The sequence below is a fragment of the Pholis gunnellus genome, assembly GCF_910591455.1.
Source record: "Pholis gunnellus genome assembly, chromosome: 20".
Classification (NCBI taxonomy): Eukaryota; Metazoa; Chordata; class Actinopteri; order Perciformes; family Pholidae; genus Pholis; species Pholis gunnellus.
In genome coordinates this window covers 10,494,512-10,517,245 of record NC_136547.1, presented here as the reverse complement: position 1 = coordinate 10,517,245, position 22,734 = coordinate 10,494,512, and the positions used below count along the sequence as shown (strand labels likewise).

General features: G+C 42.7%; 1 protein-coding gene across 1 annotated transcript in view; it reads left to right on the top strand.

The window, feature by feature from the left end:
* Nucleotides 1–1,314: 1,314 nt before the first annotated feature.
* The window catches only part of ube3c (ubiquitin protein ligase E3C), a 24,246-nt gene continuing 2,826 nt past the window's right edge, over nt 1,315–22,734 (top strand). Inside the window, exons 1-20 of the mRNA XM_079181602.1 lie at nt 1,315–1,418; nt 2,037–2,147; nt 2,278–2,331; nt 2,551–2,625; nt 3,580–3,726; nt 3,841–3,956; nt 4,042–4,199; nt 4,683–4,836; nt 5,728–5,948; nt 6,083–6,231; nt 6,954–7,138; nt 9,920–10,006; nt 10,082–10,239; nt 10,711–10,937; nt 12,718–12,822; nt 13,444–13,531; nt 15,521–15,618; nt 16,350–16,482; nt 17,976–18,223; nt 20,949–21,161. Coding sequence (XP_079037728.1) covers nt 2,082–2,147; nt 2,278–2,331; nt 2,551–2,625; nt 3,580–3,726; nt 3,841–3,956; nt 4,042–4,199; nt 4,683–4,836; nt 5,728–5,948; nt 6,083–6,231; nt 6,954–7,138; nt 9,920–10,006; nt 10,082–10,239; nt 10,711–10,937; nt 12,718–12,822; nt 13,444–13,531; nt 15,521–15,618; nt 16,350–16,482; nt 17,976–18,223; nt 20,949–21,161 — 2,682 coding nt within the window. The 5' untranslated portion in view covers nt 1,315–1,418; nt 2,037–2,081. The remainder of the gene's footprint in view (nt 1,419–2,036; nt 2,148–2,277; nt 2,332–2,550; nt 2,626–3,579; nt 3,727–3,840; nt 3,957–4,041; nt 4,200–4,682; nt 4,837–5,727; nt 5,949–6,082; nt 6,232–6,953; nt 7,139–9,919; nt 10,007–10,081; nt 10,240–10,710; nt 10,938–12,717; nt 12,823–13,443; nt 13,532–15,520; nt 15,619–16,349; nt 16,483–17,975; nt 18,224–20,948; nt 21,162–22,734) is intronic.

Below are 22,734 nucleotides of genomic sequence, written 5' to 3'. Positions count from 1 at the left end.
TGATCATGTACATTTCCAAATGGAAAAAACATAACATAGCAAAAATAGACCATATAGTACTGATACTGACTCCTTCCAAGACCTCCAGCTGTGTGCAGACTCATAAGAGGGCAAAAGTTCAGAAAACTATCTTAATCAAGATTAACATACTACTAAGAAATGTAAAGAAGGGGGCCTTGAAGTAGAAATATTATTGCACATATTAGAGCTGTTTTAAATATTGGGGCATCCTAAACATAACTATGAGATAGGCGATATTCAATATGAACTGTGTGATCAGCGTGCATTGGCAGGAGATACCGTTCCTTGTTATGAGACAGACTGTTTTTGGTCCAAGGACTGAGCCTTGTGGTACACCTGTAACTAATGTGAAAAGATGAAGACATCGATAAAAGGAGTTTTCAGTTAGTTAAATAAAACAACCAGTCCAGTACATTGAAGAAATGCTAAAACTAAAAAAACAGTAATACATTCAAATTCAGTTAAAACTAATAAACTACAGTTCACATGAGAACATTGTTATTAGCATTTGTGAGCAATTGAGTTGGTGGGCTGTATTTGACTGGTTTAGTTCTCTGCATTTCAAGAAGTAAATCAGTACATCAAGCTTACTTGTTGTACAAGCGTACTTTCAGTTATTTTTTGTATACGTTGGCTATAGTTCAATAAGACATTTGAAAATGAAATGTTGGTCAGCCAACATGGACTAGGAGTCCTTGAAGTTCTCAGAGAAGTGGAAATTTGAACATTGTTCCACGACAACGAAGCAATCCCCATCTGGCCCTGGCAACATTGTTTTGTTAACTTCCTTTTATTTTTGTATATATTTACTGTTTTTTCAGCTGTGAAACAATTTCTTGTGTCTTTAAAAGATGATTGTGTCACTTGGGTAAATAAGTAATTACTTACCTCCCATCAGAACTTTGCAGGCCCACTATTAAACAGTCCCTCCATCCACTCATGCTCTATGCCTTTGTCTGTAACCAACTTTAAGGAGATGCATACAAAGCGTTGAGCAGTATTATGTTTTGTAAGAAAAATCCCCTGTAAAATATTACACCAACAAGCATCTATGTGATTATGTATACATCTACAAATATTATGAAATTCTGATAATGAAACCAATCATTATGTCTCTAATCCTAAAAAGTAGGCCGACCTTAATACTCAGAACATTCTCCATGCATCTAGGTGAGAGGCGGGTTTTAAGCCACTCGGTATATTGACATGAATTTGGTCCAATCAGGTTCCTTGAAATTGCCGGAACCGGAAACAGTTAAGTTGCCTGCTCCCTGTGTTGTGTTGATTTCTAGAGAGAGAGAGAGAGAGCAGGAAAAGAAGACTTGACGTTTGGATTAACCTAAACTGCCTTCTCAGAATTATTGTCCCCGTCTCACTCCATAATTCAAAAGTAAAAGGTAAACGATTCTACTTCTCAGATGAGTTTCCTGTCGTATGACCGATGTCACAAAGGAGAGGAATACACCCCCCGTAAAGTTAGCCTCTCCTGAGTGCTTAGTTAGCTGCTCTGCTAGCTAGCCGCAGTGCTAACGGTAACAAAATCAAGGTTCTCACAAATGTAATGAACCAGTACTGCGACACATCATCAATAAATGGTTTGTTGTGTGCTGTCCCCGTCGCTGCTTGGAGTCAGATAACATAAACAGCTCCGTTGAGCTCCTGACAGCTGCTGAGTCATGAGCTAGCTAAGTTAACCGGCTAGCTAACTATTGTTGCAACCAAACTGGAGCTGACAGCCAGATAACTAGAGGTTAACCACCCGTGTTGTCGGTTAAACGTGGCCCACATTCAACGTTCATGACTGTTTTAATTAGTCATATCAATTACAAACAGCAAACGCAGGCACTTGCTGTTAAGGTTGAAGAATCGATTAGCTTTAGCCGAATTTAATTGCTATTAAATTGGAGCCAAATCACAAGTCGTTGGTTCATTTTTGTTTCATTTCGTCTCTTGTTTCAGTGCTTGCTCTTCCCTTAGGTGTTATATAATGACCGCAGTTTTATTTTCTCTTTCAGAAATTCGTGGCAACCTCTGGATCAGTCAATGGGAAAAATCTAACAATGTTTAGCTTTGAGGGAGATTTCAAAACAAGACCCAAGGTATCACTTGGAGGAGCAAGTAAAAAGGTAAGGACAACATACCTGCTGTTCTTCACAAATAGTTATTCTAATTCCTCACATGTCTGTGCTTAGCGATAATCATAACACATGTTATTGTTTAGAGTGTTTTCAGGGTTTCTTGTGTTGTGTTTTTCAGGAGGAGAAAGCTTCTCTGCTGCACCGCACTCAAGAAGAAAGACGAAAAAGAGAGGTAACTACGTTTGTGCAGTGTGTAATTGACGTGTGTATGTTTTGTGTTTATTTGAAAGATGAATTGATGCTGCATGTACAATAACAAATCTGTTTTGCCACCATTTTACACTATCAATTTAAGTTAAATGCATGCAGTTTCAAGATTGTCTGTTATTATCATATTTTGGGTTCATGGTCAAAGGTTGTGTGTTCTAAGGTATGTTCTTTTATTACTTAGGATGAAAGAAAACGACTGAAGAATGCAATTATCATTCAGTCCTACATACGTGGCTACCAAGACCTGAAACGACAGGTACGTCTGCAAGCACTAGACAGACCTCATATATTACCGTAAGAGTCAAATATGCAGTTGTGGAATCAGAAATGTCAGCTGTATCATTAGAGTGAATGTAGGAACACGGAAAACCCCGATCTGTAGGTACTGGTTGGTGTTTAGCTGTTAAACATCGAGTATTGTGAGCCTAATTGTACATAGCATCTGTGAGATTTGCCCGTTTAATAACTTCTAATGATATGGTCGCTGCATTCCAACTTATTCTTTCTACTTTTAGTACATACTGCAGTTTCCCTCACAAAGTACTTGCTGTTGCATGCAGTATGCATCACATTTTGACATCTTTGTCATAACAGTGCACCTTGAACTTTGACCCTCCTGCACACACATATATGTGCTGTGCAGAGGATTTTGGGTGTTAAATAGCCAGAAAAGCATGCTGGCTTGCAAAATGCGACCGGACACAAGCTGGTATTTTGTGCATTTGACATACTAGTTTTGGGACATACTAAATATTTTTCAGAATGGTAGTGTGGGTATTGAAACGCACTGTGTGTGTGTGTGTGTCAGCTCTCGCTCATGAAACCCTTAAAGTGCAGGTGGCTTCTGAAAGGTGCTGCCTGTCTCGTGAGCTTGAAGATGCTTTGATAACTTAGTGGTTGAGTCAGTGGGTTAGTGTATCTTATTTCTGAAAGCTTAATTAGAACGGTTTTGTCATAATCACAGTCAGATAGAGCCGCTACTTTTTTCTGCTTATTCGTGAAAAGTTTTTGGTGTGTGTGGTATCTTTTAAGATATGGTACTACTTTCTTACCCGTTGAAAATATGAGCTCTGACTGTCCCAATGAGGCATGTTGATGAAATTCTACATGTTGAACCATCTCTTTACTTCACTGTAAATTTGTAGCGTTTGTGATTTTATTCAAACGAGTCTGTGCGAACAGTCAGTGACCGTTTAACCCTTTCTTCCAGTATGCCACCCAGAGGGCCAGGTTTGACCAGTGCGTCAGCCAGACGCAGGGAGGGGGAGCTCCGCGCGCGTTGGACGGTCCTGCTCTTTGCCTCTTATCAAGACAACTCGTATTTTTCTACAGACAGAGTGTGGATGCACATAGATTGGTGAGAATTAAATATATCTCTGAGGCTCTTCAATTGCAAGTATATTGATTACATTATAGTCAGAGAGGTCTAATGTACATCTTACAAATGGTGTCTGTTTGTGTGTTCATACAGATATGGTTGTGCCAGAACCTGGTGAAACACAACAGTCACTTTGTGAAACTGTTGGTGGGCCCACAAAGACAGACATGTATGTTTCAGATCAAGAGGATCTTAGGCTTCTGCTGCAGGTAAAGTACCCAAAGATAACAATAATGGGTTCATATTCTTAGCTGCTGGATGCATAAACACCGGTCCCTCTTTTTGTCTCCCCAGACTCCTACAGAACTGCAAGGATGACAGTTTAAATGTGACGGTTCCCATGCGGATGCTAGAAATATTTTCTTCAGAGAAAACCTATCTTCCTGTTATTCCAGATGCTAACTATGTAGCTTCATTACTTGAGCAGATTTTGCACTATATGGTACAGACAGGTAGGTCAAACATCACTGTCTTGGCTTTGATTGAGGAAATGCATAGAAACATTCAGTATTGCAAACGGTGACTGTATTCCAGCCTCATTTAAGGCCTGATTGTCAAACATTAAGGGTTGTAGAGATGGTGAATGTGTGTCAATATCAATTGGTCTGAAGTGTGTTTGACTACTTTTATCTGCACACGGACCGTTCCTGCTCTGACTGGCTGAGTCACAGTCAATGACTCATTTAGTACTGGTTTGAAATTATTTATACTCGTCAACACAAAACGTTTGGTTTCATTTTCGGAGCAAGTTTCATTTGGTGTCACAGAGACTATTATTAACTGTTGTTGCACCAATTCTATACTCGTTACTGCAAACAGGAACATGTACTGCATATTGTGTTCATGTAAAGTGTGTAATTATATCATAACAGGTTTAAAAAGTGAGCTTGTGTCTTAACATCCTTTGTGAATCTCGATCTGTGCTTTCTCCTCAGGATACTACAGGTCGCTGTATATTCTTGTGAATCACAGGCTCCCTTCCAGTCTGGAGTACAGTGACGCTCCGTCTATCCCGATGGCAAGCACACTGTTGGAGCACATCCTCAAACCTCTGCACTTTACCTACTCCTCCTGCACAACAGGCGCAAGGTACAGCTGTTACTGCTATTTAGTGATTGCTCATTTAGAGGTAACTTCAGAGGCTGCTGCTGGGAAGCGTCATAGTGTCGTACACAAAGAGCGGTTGCTCCAGAAGAATGCAGCGAAAACCAAATTAAACATTAAGATAACGAGCGACAAAGACGCACAGATGATACACCTTCTGCTGAAGTGTCCTTGAGCAACGGTCTTTTGGTTAGTTACTTGTACCGTGCCGCACTGCTGGCCTTGTTGTGTGACCTTCCTCTGGAGGAGGCGAAAAAGCAAGTATCACATAATAGGACGATGATAATTTAATGATACGCTTAAATTTAACGATGTTGTCCCAAATTGCTGCTTTTTGAGTACAGAGAAAAGACCATGGCGTGATAGCAGGAAAGGAAAGGCTTTGTTCCTCTGTGAAATCTTTAGAAATCATCCATTCAACTGATAAGGCAAACTACAGCAGTTTGTGTCCCCTCCAGTCAGTGGACTAAGCAGTAATTGCTTCAGGGACCAATTTACAACGAGCCATAAAAGGGCCCCGGACTCGCTCGCTCGCCCAGAGTGCAGAATATCAAGCTGTTTGCCCACAGTTTCAGACATTCTTAATAACAAACGACAGGCGACTTCTTTTCTTCTTTGAAGAAAAGCAAGGCGGGAGTGAGAGAAACTTGTGTACACACCGACTCTAACAGCTAATTATCTGACTGGGCCCACCAGATGTGTGTGACCGGGCCACACAAAGCAGCTCTGTTTGGAGACACAATATTGGAGCACTCACGCAGCAGAAAGAGCAGGGGGATGTTACGACACCCTATCGTCTTAGCTAATTTACCCATGAACATTCAGTGTTATGAGTCACGTGATTGATTTACTTGTCGAATGTTTGTCGTCCTACAGGCAGTTTGTATTTGCAGCCTTTACCGAGGAGTTCATCTCTCCGCCGTTCACCGAGCAGATCTTTCACTTCTTTATCCCGGCGCTGTCGGACGTCCGTCTCTCGTTCCCATTCGAGGCCTTCCTGAGCTCCCTCCGGGTCACCATCAGCTCCTCCTCAGCAGCACAGAGCCGGGCGCCCTGGCTGTTTTACTTTGTCCTCTCTGCAGGGGAGAACTGTTTAGGTGGGTAGCACAGTTGATGTGCGCACACACACACACAGGCCAATGTTTGAACTGCACACCCCATATACTGTATATGGTTCATGAGAAGTATAAACTGTGATTGATGGAGATGAAGGGGATGTTTGTGTTGGCAGGCTCTCTATCAGAGGAGGGTCTCCTGCTCTACCTCCGGGCTCTGCAGACGCTACTGCCGCTGCTGCCCGTGTCAGAGAGCAGCAGCAGGCCTGAAGTGACCAGCGACTCGGAGGACGACGACGCTGGCATGCATCCACTGCCCAAGCAGGTACGCTACATACTGTACACACCGACATATAGGTACACACAATGATGCTCTATGAACATCTCCACTTATAGTCAAGACTTTTAGTGTTGCAGTTAAACCCACTGGTATTGCACTGGTGTTGTTTTGGTTCTTGGTATCGTCAGTTACCGTGAGTTTAGTTATCAGTGTCGGGACAGATGAGGTCGGATCAGTGCATCGCTTTTGTGATGCCACTGCTGATGAGCTTCCTCCCTAACAGCAGCTGCATCAGGATCAGCCTTCAAAAACTCAACTTGTATCATTAGAAACATCCCAGGAAGAGACAATTTAATAATAATTCATTCAAATAATGAATTAAACACATTTTCATTACAATTTCTGTCCTCAAAAGCCAAACGGGGGATTGCTAGTTGTATTCTTGTTTTAACATCTTTTGACTACTGGAGTAACCCCTTTAATGTACAGCTGTTTTATAAAGATATGAAAGTACTGTTACCAATATGTCTCAAACACCCCAAAGAATATAGTCTGTATGTGTCAAGATAATTGAAACTATTACATTTTTAATAAAAAGCTTAATGACCCAAAATAAGATCAAAATCAATGAATGAAAATAGCAAATAATCATATTAATTAACCACATTCCTATGATAAAGGAAAATGTGATTTTCTTAATTTCTCTTACTCTGTCTCAAATCATTTTTCGTCTTCTAACCCTTCTAATGTGTTTCCTCTTCTATCAGGATGACAGAATCTCAGTGCAGCTGATCACAGAGGAGTGTGTCCACAAGCTGGACACGAAGCATCAGACCAACGCCCTGTTGAACCTGGTCTGGAGGGATTCGGCCAGCGAGGAGGTTTTCACCATGATGGCATCCATCTGTCACACACTCATGGTCCAGCATCGCCTCATGGTGCCCAAAGTCAGGTACAAATACATCAACCCCATTGTCACTTTATCGTGTGAATGACAAGAAAACTTTATCTGGTGTATTCATCAAAAATAGCATTTTACACGTCTCGTGGAGATGAGCCTGCGCGCCCACCTGATTGAGAGGAAAACTGTGTCTTTATGTGTTTTCCGCGCTGTAAGCAGTAATATAAATAACGGTGAAGTGAGGCAGGCAGTTATCAGTGGTCCACACCCACTGGCATTTACAACCGGCAAAGGAAGCAGGGATGTCAGGAAAGCTGTCAGTTGTGGATGAGGGCAATTACCCCTTCTCAGGTTGATTACATTAGAGCCAGGATGTCAGAGGTGGTGTGTGTGTGTGTGTGTGTGTGTGGGAGGGGGGGTGGTGGTGGATGGTGCATTGACTGATGGGAGGTGATCCAGACTGAGCTTCGTGGGTAGTCAACCTGCTCTAGTTAATTATTAGTGGAGCCTTTTGCCGCTAGTTGATTTAAACGTGCTGCGTGGGGATGTTTACAAAGATTCACAACACGTTTGAAGCCCGAGCATAAACCATACACCCTGCGTAAAAGGATGAGCATAAATTAGCTTCCTCAGTAATAAAAAACTGAAAGGCATGCAGCCCGAGTCCAATGGTCAACTGGTGATTTTGAAGAGAATATAGAGGAATTTCAGTGCGTTTCCCCCATTCTCCTTATTTTTTTTACGGCTTCCTCCTTCTCTTCGCTTTTACCATAAATCCTGCCCTTCGTCTTCCATCATTATCGGATATCTGTACAAAATAATTAGCTCACTGAGAAAGATTAATCACTGCGGGAGTGGACGGGATAGCTTTACAAGAGGCTAAGGGGAGCAAATTGCATCCCTGTCTTGATTTACTGCTCTTACAGCAAAAAAAAAAAAAAGAGGAGCTGGCCGGTCGTCCAGCCAGCCCGGCACACTGCCTTTTTAATAAATATGTAAAATGTCTCATGAAGATAATTTCTTTTTTTAGAGGACAACTTAAAAGCTGTGCAATGATTCGGGACCAAAATTGATTTTTGATTAGTTTGCTAATTGTACCTGCCCAGGTTTGTGGGCGCAGTGTGATCTCACTTTTGTTGAGTGTCGGATATTTGGTGTAATTTCCCTTTGATAGTTTGGTTTCGACCCATCGTAGCACTCTGTCGCTAACGGGGCTAACAGATGAGCTTTTTCCTTTGCTTTTGAGTGGTTGCTGTGATTCCTGTGTTGACATGAGATAATGACGTTGATCGTGTTAATACAGAAGTCCGCTAAACAAATTTGTATTTCGGTGGAAACTCGCTCGTTTAGTCTTTACGGTGTCAAACGTGACTCGAGGTCCGCTGTTATTCTTTTTCTGCTGAACAGAGATTCTTTCGTTACTGTAAAATGAAATGATCGGGTTGTGATTCATCAAGCTGCTTTTCACACACACACACGCGTGCACACACGTGCACACACATGCAACCCCTTTTGATGTCTTGACTTTGTTTATTAGCGGTTCATTCCATGATTGAAATGGGGGTTTGAGGTTCTCTCGGGCCGTAAATCAGCATGTCAGCTGGCATTTAGTGCTTTGTTTCCCATTTCAATCAAACACTCGCATCACTTGTTATGAGCCCACAGCACTACTCCTCGCTTCTCTCCTGAGCCTTGTAGTACTGACAGATGGTGTGTGTGTGTGTGTGTGTGTGTGTGTGTGTGTGTGTGTGTGTGTGTGTGTGTGTGTGTGTGTGTGTGTGTGTGTGTGCGTGTGTGCGCTCGGCACAAACCATTTTTCAAGCCGTATTGAGGGTTGCCTGACACTCTGCCCCTAGTGCTCATTTCCATTTCAGGACTTTTGAATGGGTTTCGGTAGATTGAATGGCGGAATGGGAATTTGAGCATTGACATTGAGATCAGAATATTCAGCAAATTCAAGATTCCCATTTCTCCTCTCCTTTAGTCTCTTAGCTCTGGTTTCCTTCCCTGACCTTTACTCCTCTCCTCTGCTGAGGAAACATGATGCCGCCCTATTAAATGCATCCTTATAGGTGTCAGCACTGTCACTCTTAAACAAGGGGCCTATTATACGCAGGGGCACTTTATTTTGCCTTTTAGCTTACTTACCACATTATTGTCACCTGTACTTACCCTCTGTGTGAAAAGCCATGCAATTTAGGAGTACACACACACGCACACACACTTGAACAAAGAGCAGCTTCACACCTTGGTGCCACAGCCCGTTGAGTGCAGAGCGACTATAGCGAGGTATGTGGGGCCCTTCCTCAGTGTTATCATGTAATTCACTGTGAGTGTGGAAGCATGCTGGCGCTGCGGGGTCACGGCGAGGGCCAGGCGTCCCCTCCTCCTCCGTCCTCCATTGTCCTGCTCCCCTTGCCATTAAGTTAAATGGGGCTCCAGCAGGAAGCCAGAGGGCTGTTTATGACCCGAGCTGGGGTATCCTCGCCAGCAACTAGTTTACTAATGGAAAGGTGCCTCGCCTAAATAAAGCTTAATGGCTCATTTAATCCCTTTTCGGCCCTCGCAAGGTATAAAACGGGAGAGAAAGGCCAAGAACATTCTATGAGGGAGAGTGTCTTTTATTTTTTCCCCTTATGGGTCCTCCGGTTAACGGGGCAAGATTTAACAATCTCAACACAGCAGACAGACTGACGGAAAGTGATTTTACTGTTCTTCACTGTGTCATCTGATTGAAATAGCTCTCGTACTCATGCCGTCTTGTTGATGAGAGCTGCGTCCTTAATGAAAACACATGTTTACATTTAATCTCTGCTTCTTTGTTCCCGACAGACTTCTGTACAGTTTAGCTTTCAACGCTCGTTTCCTGAGGCACCTCTGGCACCTGATAACCTCCATGACAACAAAAATGATCACCGGGTGAGCTAATTAGAAGCAGATTATTGTCAAACTTACTGACAGCGTATGACTCATACTTTCTGTCTGCCCCCTCAGCTCCATGGTGCCGCTGCTACAGCTGATCTCGCGAGGGTCTCCCATGTCGTTTGAGGACTCCAACCGCATCATTCCCCTCTTCTATCTCTTCAGCTCCCTCTTCAGCCACTCGCTCATCTCCGTGCACGACAGCGAGTTTTTCGGTCACGAAATGGAAGGTAGTCAACTTTTTTGTCCTCTGTCATCAGTGGTAGCCGCCAAATGAGTGCAGTGCAGAGCAGAGCAGTGGCTTTTAGCCAGCCGGTGGAGCACAGTAGAGAGAGACTCGCATGCACTAGCGTGCACGTGCAGCCGGCCCGGATATGTAAACAAAGCACAGAGAGGCTCGGATCACAACACACACAGAGGAAGCGTTACCTCATTCTCTGCTCAGGACGCCGTTACTCCACTATATGTTTACATAGCTAATAGTTGTTTGCTGCTATATTAATACTCTGAATATCGTATTACACTTGCTGGACATTATGAATGATTAGGACACACGTCCCATTTCCCTCATTTTGTTGGTTTTAGCAAAAAAATAATATGGTCATCGCCAGTCGCTTTCAGCGGTCGCACGCCGTCTTGCCGCCATGTAAATGTGAAAATCAATATCTGTTAAAGGCCGAGTACGTTCTCCCTCTCCACAGGTCAGACACAGTCCTCCATGATGCCCTTCACGCTGACGGAGCTGGTGTCTCTGTCTCGCTGTCTGAGGGACGCGTGCCTGGGAATCATCAAGCTGGCCTACCCCGAGACCAAAACGGAGCACCGCGAGGAGTACATGGCTGCCTTCCGCAGCGTGGGTGTCAAGACAAACACTGCGGTGCAGCAGCGGATCCAGGCCGAGCAGAAACGCTGGGTGCAGCTCTTCAAGGTAGCGTATAAAGCGGCCAAGATTTGTTGGATTCTTTTCTGTTGATACCTAAAAACATAAACCGTTGCTATGTGACACATGAACATTCGGGATAATCCTCGTGTGCATTGGAGCATAGTGACCTCATGCCTCATGCCATGTCTGTGTTTGTGGACACCAAGCATGTATGCACGAGCAGGCAAAGACGAGATGGAGCGCTGCCGCGGAGGTCATCCATTTGCTATTTACCCAGAAGTAATGAGGCAGAAAACAGCGTTAACTTCCTTCTCCTTGGCTCTTTTTCTCATTCCACACCTGCCTTTCATTTCAGCCGCCTCCTTCCCTCCGCTCTCTATCAAGGAAACGATAATCAAGCATCTTAGTTCTTGGCTGTTGGTGTTTGACAGCAGGATTTAAAAGAGAACACCGGTTGTTCTGTGAAAGGTGCCAAAGAGCATGTCGGGAATTTTGATAAGAAATCTGCTCAAAGGCCTCTTGTCAGCTAAAACGACCCATTAAAGAAGTGGGGAGCAGGGGAAATGCATTTTCCAAATTGAACGGTGGGATTTACAGTCGGTTTAGCGCCGCTGACCCCTAACACGCTAATGTTTGGTTCGTGTCATCAGTCGTCCCTCCCCATCTTTTATCACCTCCATTGTCGAGCTATCTATTTAATTGAAAGAAGTTAATTGAATGAAAATGATCAACTAAGCTTGTATTAATATTGCTAATGGAACTTTCTTCTTGGCCATGTTTGGAGAACGATGTCACGCTGGAGTTTGGGAAAGGCCCATTAAGGCTTGCACTTAACCCGATGGGCTAATTAAGGAATGCTTATTCATTCCCAGAGTCAAGGGGTAGGCCGGCTCCAAACCCATCGCCACGCGCCTTTTACAGCGTTTTGCACTTGCCATTATTGCGGACACTGCCTCGCGGTGATTGGCCGAGATTGATTGTCGCCCTATGAAAATAGCGTGCTTTAGAAAAGAACGTTTCGATTGAAATAATCTATGCTGGGTATTATATGGAAATAGACTGTCTGTCACTGTTATGGCAGACATAACAGCTCCCTTAACGAATCTTCATGCAACGACATGCACGAGGTTATTTAGCGGATGTCTGATGTCGGCTAGAGCCCATTACATCCAGTCCAAGGAGGCTTAAACCTTAAAGTTTGCCCAGTAAATGTGCATTACTTAAGATCCTGAATGGCAGCCTCTGTATGAATGAATGTGTGTGTGTGAATGTTGACATGCAGTGCACAGCGCTTTGATTGGTCGGAAGTCCCTTTTCTATTTACCATGTATCCGAAATGGCTCCGTGCATGTTGCAAAGTCACAACATTATTTCAAAATAAAATACCGTTGTAACCCTGAGCCTTCTGCAGGCCGGTCAAGAGCCGCGCTGGTACTTGCAGTGCTGTGAACCAACGCTGCCTGATCTTTTGCATTCTCTGTCCGATGGCTGATGTCAGCAGCAGACCTCGCCAGTAATTAACAAGGCTGGACGTTGAGGGACGGCACAGGTCGTTTTTCTTTTATACTCCCCATAAATGGCGCACTAATGGCTGAATTCTCAAATTGCTTCCCCTCCCCCCTTCTCTAAGCGAAGGCACCTCGTCCCGTTGAACAGACTATACACAGAAAAACCTCTTCAGCAGGATTGTGTTCTCTACTCCGCAAAGTACTTTAAATGTGCAATTCCTCATCTTACGATAAAAGGGGATTTTGTGTGGATGTAACTGCCCGAGTTGGAGCGGTTCATGTGATGTGTGCCTGTCTGTGTTTGATGTGCTGCGCAGGTCATCACTAACTTGGTGAAGATGGTGAAAGCTCGCGACATCAGACGACCCTTCTGTCCAGCAGGTCACTGGCTCTCTGAGGAGGTCAACATCCGCGCAGACAAGGTTAGTCATGAGGACTGTCATCACAGCTGTTTAGATTTTGTATTTGTTCATTGTTAAATGAATTAAAAACCTGATACTCTAGAGCTGCATTCACAAAGCTGATATGAGTCGATCACAGTGGTTAAAGTCAGTGACCATTCAAAGAATTATGGCTTTTCTGTTGATTTCCCCCTAAAATAAGTCAGAATAAAAGCTTTTTACAGTTCATCTCAGCCCTGAAGACAGGCGAACAGCTGATTAGAGGAAGGAGGAGGTCTTTTAAGTTTGTTTGTTTGAAGCAGAGAAGAAAGTAGAGAGACAGGACAGACATTCACACATCACTTTGTGTTGTGGTTGGTTCGCCACCCAGTTTAAATTTGCAATCTACACACCTTTTTAAAAAGTTACAAAGTAGTTCACAGAGATTAAAACCAGAACAGAACAATCTAGATAAATCAAAATATGAATACAAATGAACAATATGAATTAACAAGCAAGAACAATAAATAACAACAGCACAGGTCCAGAAGCAACAACTGACCAGTGGAAAAGTTTATGAAAAGAAGGCTGCTGGTTTTTTTGGAGGATGTTCGGAGCTTTGGCAGGAATTTAATGTTGGTCATGATGTGATTTTCTCTCCAGGTCACCCAGTTGTACGTCCCGTCTGCGAGACACGTGTGGAGAACGCGTAGGATGGGTCGCATCGGGCCACTTCAGTCGACACTTGATGGTAGTGTGATCTCTTAATTGTTTTGATCTTTAATAAACTATATAGCTTATGAAAATGTGGGTCTATGAGTAGTCCAATAGTATTTGAAAGAACAAGTTTATGTTTTTGTGATAAGTGTGCAAGACAGTAACACAAAATATGTCACGAAAAACATTTTGAAAACCTTCTGACATTTATTCTGTCCTTTTAAAATCAATTAGAGGACAATTAACCATGTCTTAGAAAAGACTGTTTATGATCAGCTGGAATCACTTGACTGTTCAATCAATCAATCAATTAATCAATCAATTAAACTTTAATGTAGAGCACCTTTCATACAGGTAAGTGGAATTTAATGTACTTTCTAAATGACTGAGAAGCCGAATATAAGACGGAACAAGTCTAGACCGTGAAAACAATGGAAAAGAATAAAAAGATATAATAAAAGTATTAGTAGTAAAACAGAGTGAGATAAAAACAAAATTAATAAAATAACAACAAAAGATTTAAATTAAAATAAGTGAAGAAACATTATCCAAAATATCGTACTGGTGTACAGCACGGAGCTACTCCTTTTGGCAATGAAGGAAATAGAATAATATACATTAATGCATGTGTCAGCTTGATGTATAGTCCAGGAAATCATCCTAATTGCTGTCCAAAGTCACCTTCTCCATGTTTGCGTTTCATATTCTATGGAGCTGTGCATTGCTATTGTTATTGGTCTCTATCTATAGTAGATGGAGTGAAGCTGTTAGGCTGCAGATTGAGCCGTCCTTCGATGTAGGACTAGAAGATGATTATCTCTTAACAAGTGATAATGTACTAACTCTGCTGAAAAACCACCCTGATAATGTTAAGATGTCTTTCACAGCACTTCACAGATATAGCAAAAAAAACAACCTCTCATTAGTCATTAGCCCTCCCTGTTTCAACAAAGATAAATCACCACATTTTCTCCTCATCGCCTCAATTAGGCACTCAGAGGAAATACACTGACGCAGGCAGGGCTTCATCCCAGGTTTCTGTGAAGCATGGTGTGAAAACAAGCTGATAACAATGTGTGTATGATCTGCCTAATTCCACTCCGAGGCTGTATGGGATAAATTCAATTAGTGTGAAAGTACCTGATGAACTCGGTCACATCTGGTCCATGTGTTTGTCCGGCCTCTTCTCATTTCCTTAAATGGACGGGCCCTCGGCTGATGAATGAGCAACGTATTGACCACTCTGAGGCCATATTTCTCCTCAAAGATGGAAACCTGATGGGAAAATGCAGATCAGATTGACTAATTGAGCAGAATAATTGAGCCGCAGCGGACGCAAAGTGAGGGAGGGCGAAGAGCGGCTTAGCTAATGTGGCTATTTTAGTTTTGTGGGCTAAACAAGTCTAAACCCAGAGTTTAATACAGACACAAACATCAGCATAATGGATGAAGGCCGGCAGGTGGATGGCAGCTAACTGTTGGGTTAATTAAAAGGGTGTGGGATGGAAATGTCTTTAATGGTGGACTAGGTCTTACTTACAGCGCTTAGCAGTGAGGAGGGTAATGACACGGTTAGAGGAGTGTTACACACACCTGATGGTATCCTTCAGATAAACAGCAAGGCTGTTTATTCCTGTCCACTTGTAGTTGACCCTGACCTTTGAACCCTGTGGAGGAGAAGACCAGAGGATCTGTGTCAATGTCACTCAATATATAATGAAAGCCCAGTAGCCAAGAGAAACATGTTGTTTTACTATTAAATCAACGTTTTTGCGACGATAGAACCATCATGTCCACATGAAAACTAATTAGTAATACTATCATACTATGTGCAATAAAGAAATCCTCAGATAATTGTTAAAAACTAAAGTAGAGTGCTGCTGTAATGACGTATTTTTGTAGTTAGCATCTCAGTAGAATGTGGTTGATATTTTTTGTCATAGCATGTTTGGGTAGTAAACACAAGTAGACAAGAATGACTGATCAGGAAACGCTGTGACGTGTTGAATCTTTCCTCCCGCAGTTGGTTTAGAGCCTCCGCAGCTGTCTGTGTCTGAAGAGAGACATCTGGCCATCCTCACTGAGCTCCCTTTTGTGGTTCCCTTCGAGGAGCGAGTTAAGGTAATAACGCACCACCGTCCCGCACTCAACCACTAAAACTAAAAAAGTTTCAGGGCCCTCCTAAGAATTGTGTTTTTTCCATCAAAATTAGTGTTTTCAATTGTAAGCGTCGAATCGACATTCTGTACAGGCTGGAAATGCATTAAATTATACATCTAATATCATATTTTAGAAGTGGAACAGAGCTACATAGACCATAATGCTGCATAATTCTTTCAAGCCGTGTGACTGATGTTTGGGTCGTATATTGATAGTTTTATTATGAAGTAAGGCTGACCTGAATACTTGAAAGTATTGTTTTCAATTGCAGCTTTTAAAAGAAAAAATGATATATGCATTACTCCAAAAATCCCAGATAGCCCATGTAATAGGAAATAGCCATTCATATTAATTATTATTAGTTATTCTTTGACGGATAGCTCTGATATACAGATAATGTCCTTATGCTTTTGTTTTTCTCGCTGAATTGTGTCTTATACCCGCCTTGATTTTACTTCTTTCTTTTGGAAAGACATAGTTTGTTTTAAGTTTATTTGATCACCAGTCTTCTGTTGCTTTTTATACCCTTTTTCCACCTTATTTGTGTCCCTTTTTTGCTCAAAACTACCAACATAAATGCTGATTAAAAGACAAAAGGATGCATGATATATCGTACAATCCAGAATTAAAAAATGTTACCACTCCAAGGATTTGTCACCGACCCTGCCACCGGGCTAACATCTGTGTTGTAGATCTTCCAGAGGTTAATCTACGCTGACAAACGGGACGTGCAGGGGGACGGGCCGTTCCCCGATGGCATCAGTGTCACCATCAGACGCAACTACATCTATGAAGACGCCTACGATAAACTCTCGCCAGAAAACGGTATGGCTTGCATCACAGTTTAAATACAATAACAATTTGCCAGTACACATTGTGTTGTAGTGGCTCTGTTATTTCCTTCATTCATTTTCAAGATGACAGATGTTGACTCTGTCACTGAAACTCTCCTTATGCTCTATAAAATCTTAAAGGTTCCCGTTAGCTTCGAGGATGAAGGTTAGCGCTCTCCTTGTGCAGAGTATTGAATTTCGGTAAAGCATAATTGTGGTTCCGATTATTATAATGGACCACATAAAAGCAGAATCAATTATTTTAAGTCACCTCTTTTGTGTTTGAATTTGAAAGGGCACTTCAGTGGGGGCAATCTGATTAAAAAGAGTAGTAGGAGACCTGGGCTGAAGACATGATCTATATCATTTATGTGTCTGTAAGTTATAGCTGCCTTGATTTATCACTGTACATTAATTATTCTGAAAGATGACCTTTTATAAAATTTGATTTGAATATTCTACAGGTCAAGAAAGGGCTTTCTGCTAAATGTTTGTTTAGCAAAACAAGGTGATGCACAACATTTAAATGGTATTGGAAGTCTATTTTTACATTTTTCATCCATTTTCTGTATTTACAGGAACAATCAGATCATTAATACGTTGGAGTTAAAAATGTTAATACTGGATAACATTGAGGCAGCGATAGTAGAAAATAAAGGGAGCTCCAACAACAAAATAAACATTTGCAGACAATATCAAATGATGTCGATATCGTACGTGTTAAAATGTTACACAACAGTTAAAACTACTTATGTAAAATAATATCAGACTTCATCAGCTTTCTGTTGTTATCACATTAAAACATTTGTGAAATTGCAAACGGGGTGTGTTAAACAAAAATGTTAAGCAAACGTTTAAAAGAAAATAATCTCACTGGCCAGATTTAATTGAGATAGTTAGACTATACTACCGCTGTAACTTGTGATCTTGTGATGTTACATTTACACTAGATTCAGCATCCCGAATTAAAAAGAGCAACATACCTGTAGGTTAAACTGTAGTTATAACTTTATACTGTTTATTTATAGGAAGAGTGTCATAAAACGTGTGTTTTTCAATTTTACAAAACCAACAACTGATGTGATTTCCATTAAAACATGTTTCTTACTTTCCTAAATAAATTAATGTCAGAAATCCTTTTAAGTGAGTAGCGTTAAGATTTAAAAACCTTTTTTAAATGAAATAATCCTGAGGTTGTGTCCAAACCTGTAACATTTGAGGATGGGATTAGAACCCCAACAGACTGGGAAGGTAACCATCAACTATTAGAAATCAAAGGCTGTTTGACTTGATGCTCTTGCTGGAATTCGCTGGACACTGAATGTAAAGTAAAGAATGAAAATCCCAAAGGTCTCTGTTGCATTACTCAGGGAGAAGATAAAGTCCCATTTTATTGTGCCCATTAACTTGATTGGATGATGTTTTGTTTGTCTCTTTTTTTTTTTTGTACCTTCATAAATCCCTCCTCGTGCTCCGTGTCGTTAGAACCGGACCTGAAGAAACGGATTCGAGTCCATCTGCTGAACGCTCACGGTCTGGACGAGGCCGGCATCGACGGCGGCGGCATCTTTCGGGAGTTCCTCAACGAGCTCCTGAAGTCGGGCTTCAATCCCAACCAGGGCTTCTTCAAGACCACCAACGAGAGCCTGCTGTACTCCAACCCCGCCGCAGAGATGCTGGTCGGAGACTCCTTCACGAGGCATTACTACTTCCTGGGCAGGATCCTCGGAAAGGTGAGCCTCCAAAACAAAATCTGATGAGTTTAGATAACCTTAAAATCCCCAAAACAAGGAAGAATATCCGAAGATATTACAGCTGTTTGTAAGATTTAGTCCCAGACTGCCTTGATTTCATGCTCAATACGTCAATTGAAATCATTAGCAGTCAGTGTCAAGGTTGCACTCGCTGCATGTATACATTCAGATGTTGTTTTGGCGTTTCTTCTAGAAACTGACAATATTTAGAGAAATCACCTTCATTTGTTTCTTGTAGTAGGAACTTTAACCCGGCACTCCTGCAGGCTTTAGTTTTGTCAATTAGCTCCGTGCATAATCTGTTGACGGCATTGTTTTTCTGTCTCTTCCTTCCTCCGATGGCACTATTTATTAGGGCCTAATGTTTCTAAATCATCCTTAATGCATGTGGTAGTGATTGTTTATCAAGATGCCTTCCTCATGGTGGGGGGGCTGGGCTGCTATCATCTCAACCCGGAGAGGAATTACCTCATGACAAGCGGTCGCCTCTCAATTAGGGCTTCCATTAGCCGATGATTCCTACCTCTTGTTTGTGTAGTGATTGCATTTGGCTGGCACTAAATCAGCGAGCCCACACAGACAGGACATAAATAAGCGTTCAAAGCATGTGGTAATAGCATTTTGATCTGTTTTACAGTCAGGAACATCCAGGTCTCTTCACTGAGACGGTCTGGTCCACCTATCAGTGAATCGTAACTCCTCCTCCTCGTCTTCTTCTTCTTCTTCCTGTGTATTCTTTACAAGTGATAAATGATCAATCAGCAGCTAGAAGCTCTCCGCCCCCCACTCCCTAGATATTGTGCTCTCAATAGCTAATGGTTCAGGCAATTAGGCGAGGGGGAAATTAATTTGAATTTGACTTTCAATTAACCCTACCTTAAGTTCCTCTTTCCCCATAAAAATGGACGTTTGAATGGCCGTCTGAGAGGTGTATTGATATTTGTTTAGTGCCCGTTATTGCCCGGATAAGAGGCACCCGTTTTATATAGATTGGGATTGCATCACTACTGCTGCAGTGTGCACAGTGCACAGTGCGGCTCAAAGGACACGGGAGATTAATATTGTTAATTAATGTTCGAGGCGTGCCATTGTTGTGGGGGTGATGTATTACAGGCAGGAGTGGCTTGTCTGGGGTACTCACTGAAATGGGATTGAGCATCAGAATAGAGGCCGGTCGTCATCCTTCTTCCTCACTTGTCCACCCAGCTGTCAGGCCGGAAAGATTTAAGCCACAAATGGTGAAACGTGGAAACAGGTTTCTTTGCTTCTGTGGTCGTCTCCCTGCAGACTTTAGACCGAAGAGTTCCTTTAATCTTGATTGGAGTGTTTGCTGACATGGTCTTTGTCAAAATCACATTTCTCATTATGTAATATGGACCCGCAGGAGGTTCTCTTTGTGCCTCATTCGTCTCTCATTAGTACAAAACCTCCAACCTCATCAGCAGTGGCCTCTCCACTCCGTAAACTGTGAGGGTGAGGAAAGTTTCCTCCTCCTCCTCCTCCTCCTCCTCCTCCTCCTCCTCCTCCTCCTCCTCCTCCTGCTCCTCCTGCTCCTCCTTACCCGCCATACTTGTGCACCGTCTCCTCTCCCTGATCTCCAGCGGCTGATAGTTTCCTTTTAGAGGTGTGGGAGGTTGGCAACCCTTATTAATAGAGATGCGTTTGAAAGGCATTATAATTTTATTGATTCTTAATGCTGTAAATTAAGGAACGTATTTGGCAGCGAACAGAATGCACCTGCAATATTGCTGGCATTTATTCTACCTGATGGTGCCACGATCCGCTTTAATTGCGTTGCCACTGCACTCACTTATATTAAAAGGCCCGGGCCATAATAATTAATTCTTTGCAGCCCCAAGTCATTTTGGCACAATTTCTGGCAATAAACACTCATAAATAAAGTATGTGGCATTGAAAAAATAAGGCTACCGGTTTTTTTTCATATACTTATTGCTTCCTCTTCCCGGCATAAGTGTTATTGATAGGTTTCAAGGGGCCACACGGCGCATATGGTCTGAAACGAGCACCGGCCACGGGAGAAATACTAAGTGGATTATTTTGCATAAAAAATAGACAATGTTTGAAGTTGCGCAATTAACCTGTGTTTAGAAAATAGCCGTGATTTATGCGTGCGTGTGTGTTTAAGATGCATGCATTATGGAAATCCTCTAGATTTATAATCCATTTAGCTGATGCGGTCAGGGTTTTCAGCGCTATCATTTATAAAGACCTGTATATTTTAATGCCTCCAACGGGCTCTTTTTTCGGACTATTCCAGTACATTAGCTTTGGGTTTTATGAGTCACCTGCCCAGCTGTGGTTCTTAATGGCATTTGAGGTCAAGGTGAGAATTGGCATTTATAAAGTTTGAGGTTTAAGATAGATTGTGTTTTCTGTTTTGCTCCCAGTCACTCTGATGTATCTTATCTCTCTTATCACTTGATTCTTTGATATAAGATTAGTAGGCAAATGTAATGTTGTATAATGCATGTTGTCATCGGATTTTTGAATATGTACTTAATAATGTAATGCTTGCCACTTAGTTATCTTGGTTATCTAATCATCATGTTTTATTCAGTGACACCCAATAAACAATTGCTGTGGTTGATGCGCCGAGCATCACCTCATTTGCACTGATTGACTGATGTTAGTGCATCCTTGTCCTGCACTCGTCCTCCAGTTAACGGCCACGCTTTTTCTACAGGCCCTGTACGAGAACATGCTGGTGGAGTTGCCTTTCGCCAGTTTCTTCCTGTCCAAACTTCTGGGAACCAGTGCGGAGGTGGACATCCACCACCTGGCATCGTTGGACCCGGAGATGTACCGCAACCTCCTCTTCCTCAAGAGCTACGAGGGGGACGTGGAGGAGCTGGGCCTCAACTTCACGGTGGTCAACAACGACCTGGGAGAGGCTCAGGTGACTGGGGTCGGGGGGCACAGGGTGGGATGGAGTCGGATAAATGATTCACGTGTTCTTTATTTTTTCCATCTCTATTCCTGCCCCGGTCAGTACACCTCATTCAGCCGTCGTTCCTTCCTCCTGTTTAGCTGCTCTTTGTTGCGTTAATAATTCATTTCCCTCACGATGAACCACTTTTCAGCTCTGAGAGAGATAAAGCACGTCGCCGCGGTCGCTCTAAGCTCTGCTGCGGCGCAGGGAGCGCAGCGGCTCTGTTGACCTCGCCACCTGCCGTTCCCACCAGAAATGATCGGAGAACACGCCTGACAGAAGCAACTTGCCGCTCTTAAGCACGTCCCCTCCAAAGCTCAAGGCTGCGGAGACGAGCCGCCGGCAGCACTCTGAGTCACCCGGCCCCCCCCCCCCCCCCCCGACCCGGCACTCTACCCGGAGCCCCTGTTTGCTCAGGCGCCGTGTTAGCTCTTCTCAAACAACACCTGAAATGGTCGAGTTACAATGTAGCCCTCCTGGTCGCAAGTAGGGCATCGCAAACACGATAGGGAAAACAATTTGTGAAAGATTAGGCTCACGCCCGGGAGCAGTCTGCCCTGCATTTGCCCTCGCGAGATAGCCAAAGCAAGCAAGATAAGGGCAGTAATTCTCTTACATTAGCACATAATCAGAATCCACTGTGGGAGAGAGAGAGAGAGAGAGAAAAAGGCTGAAAATGATTACCCGTCAGTGGACAACATGCTGCACGTCGCATTCAGGGGATGGACAAAATATCCAACACCTTACTTTATAATCTAATGTAATATCGCTGGACTGAATACCTCTGTGAGGCTTATCAATCAGTTATTGTTAAGACTGCGTCAGAGAGGAGCTGATTCACCTCTGTTAAATATGGTTTTATGTGTCAACGCGTGACAATGCTGCTGTGGTCCCGTTTATACAAAAAACGTTTCGCCCTTACAGAAATATACAGAGAGGTAGTTCAATCATGAGTATCTGCAGCCTGGATCAATACTCCCAGAGCTTTATTGGACTGGAAAAAGGCAACGTTTCGATCTTAATCGTTCTTCATTAGACCTGAAATAATGTTTTGGACATTTAATCCAAAATCACTTAGTAAGACCTTTCATCGTGGCACATTGTATAATGTTGCATTTTCAGCTAATGTATCAGCAATCCTTTTTTTGTGTTGTTGTCAGCTGTCTTTACACGGGTTTGAAACACAAACTGACACGTGATTTTGTCCCCTTGTAGCCGCTATGGTGCCGTCCTACACCCATCTTTATGAACAGAGATGAGCACATCATATCAAGTGCTAACTGCTCTATCGCTAATGAAAGCAGAAGTTGAGGCCAAATTGTATTGGACCAGATGTTCGTTGGACGCACTATATTTAGACACACTGAAATACACTTAACCACACGCACACACATACTCTCACAATGAGCCATACCTTTAATCAGAGTGCTGTTGGAAAACATTTTAATTACCTTTCTGTGATTGAATTAAATCCACCTGGCACAATTAAAGCACTTTCTTTGTTGGTTGGTCATCTGGCACCCTCAGGCAGACACAATGA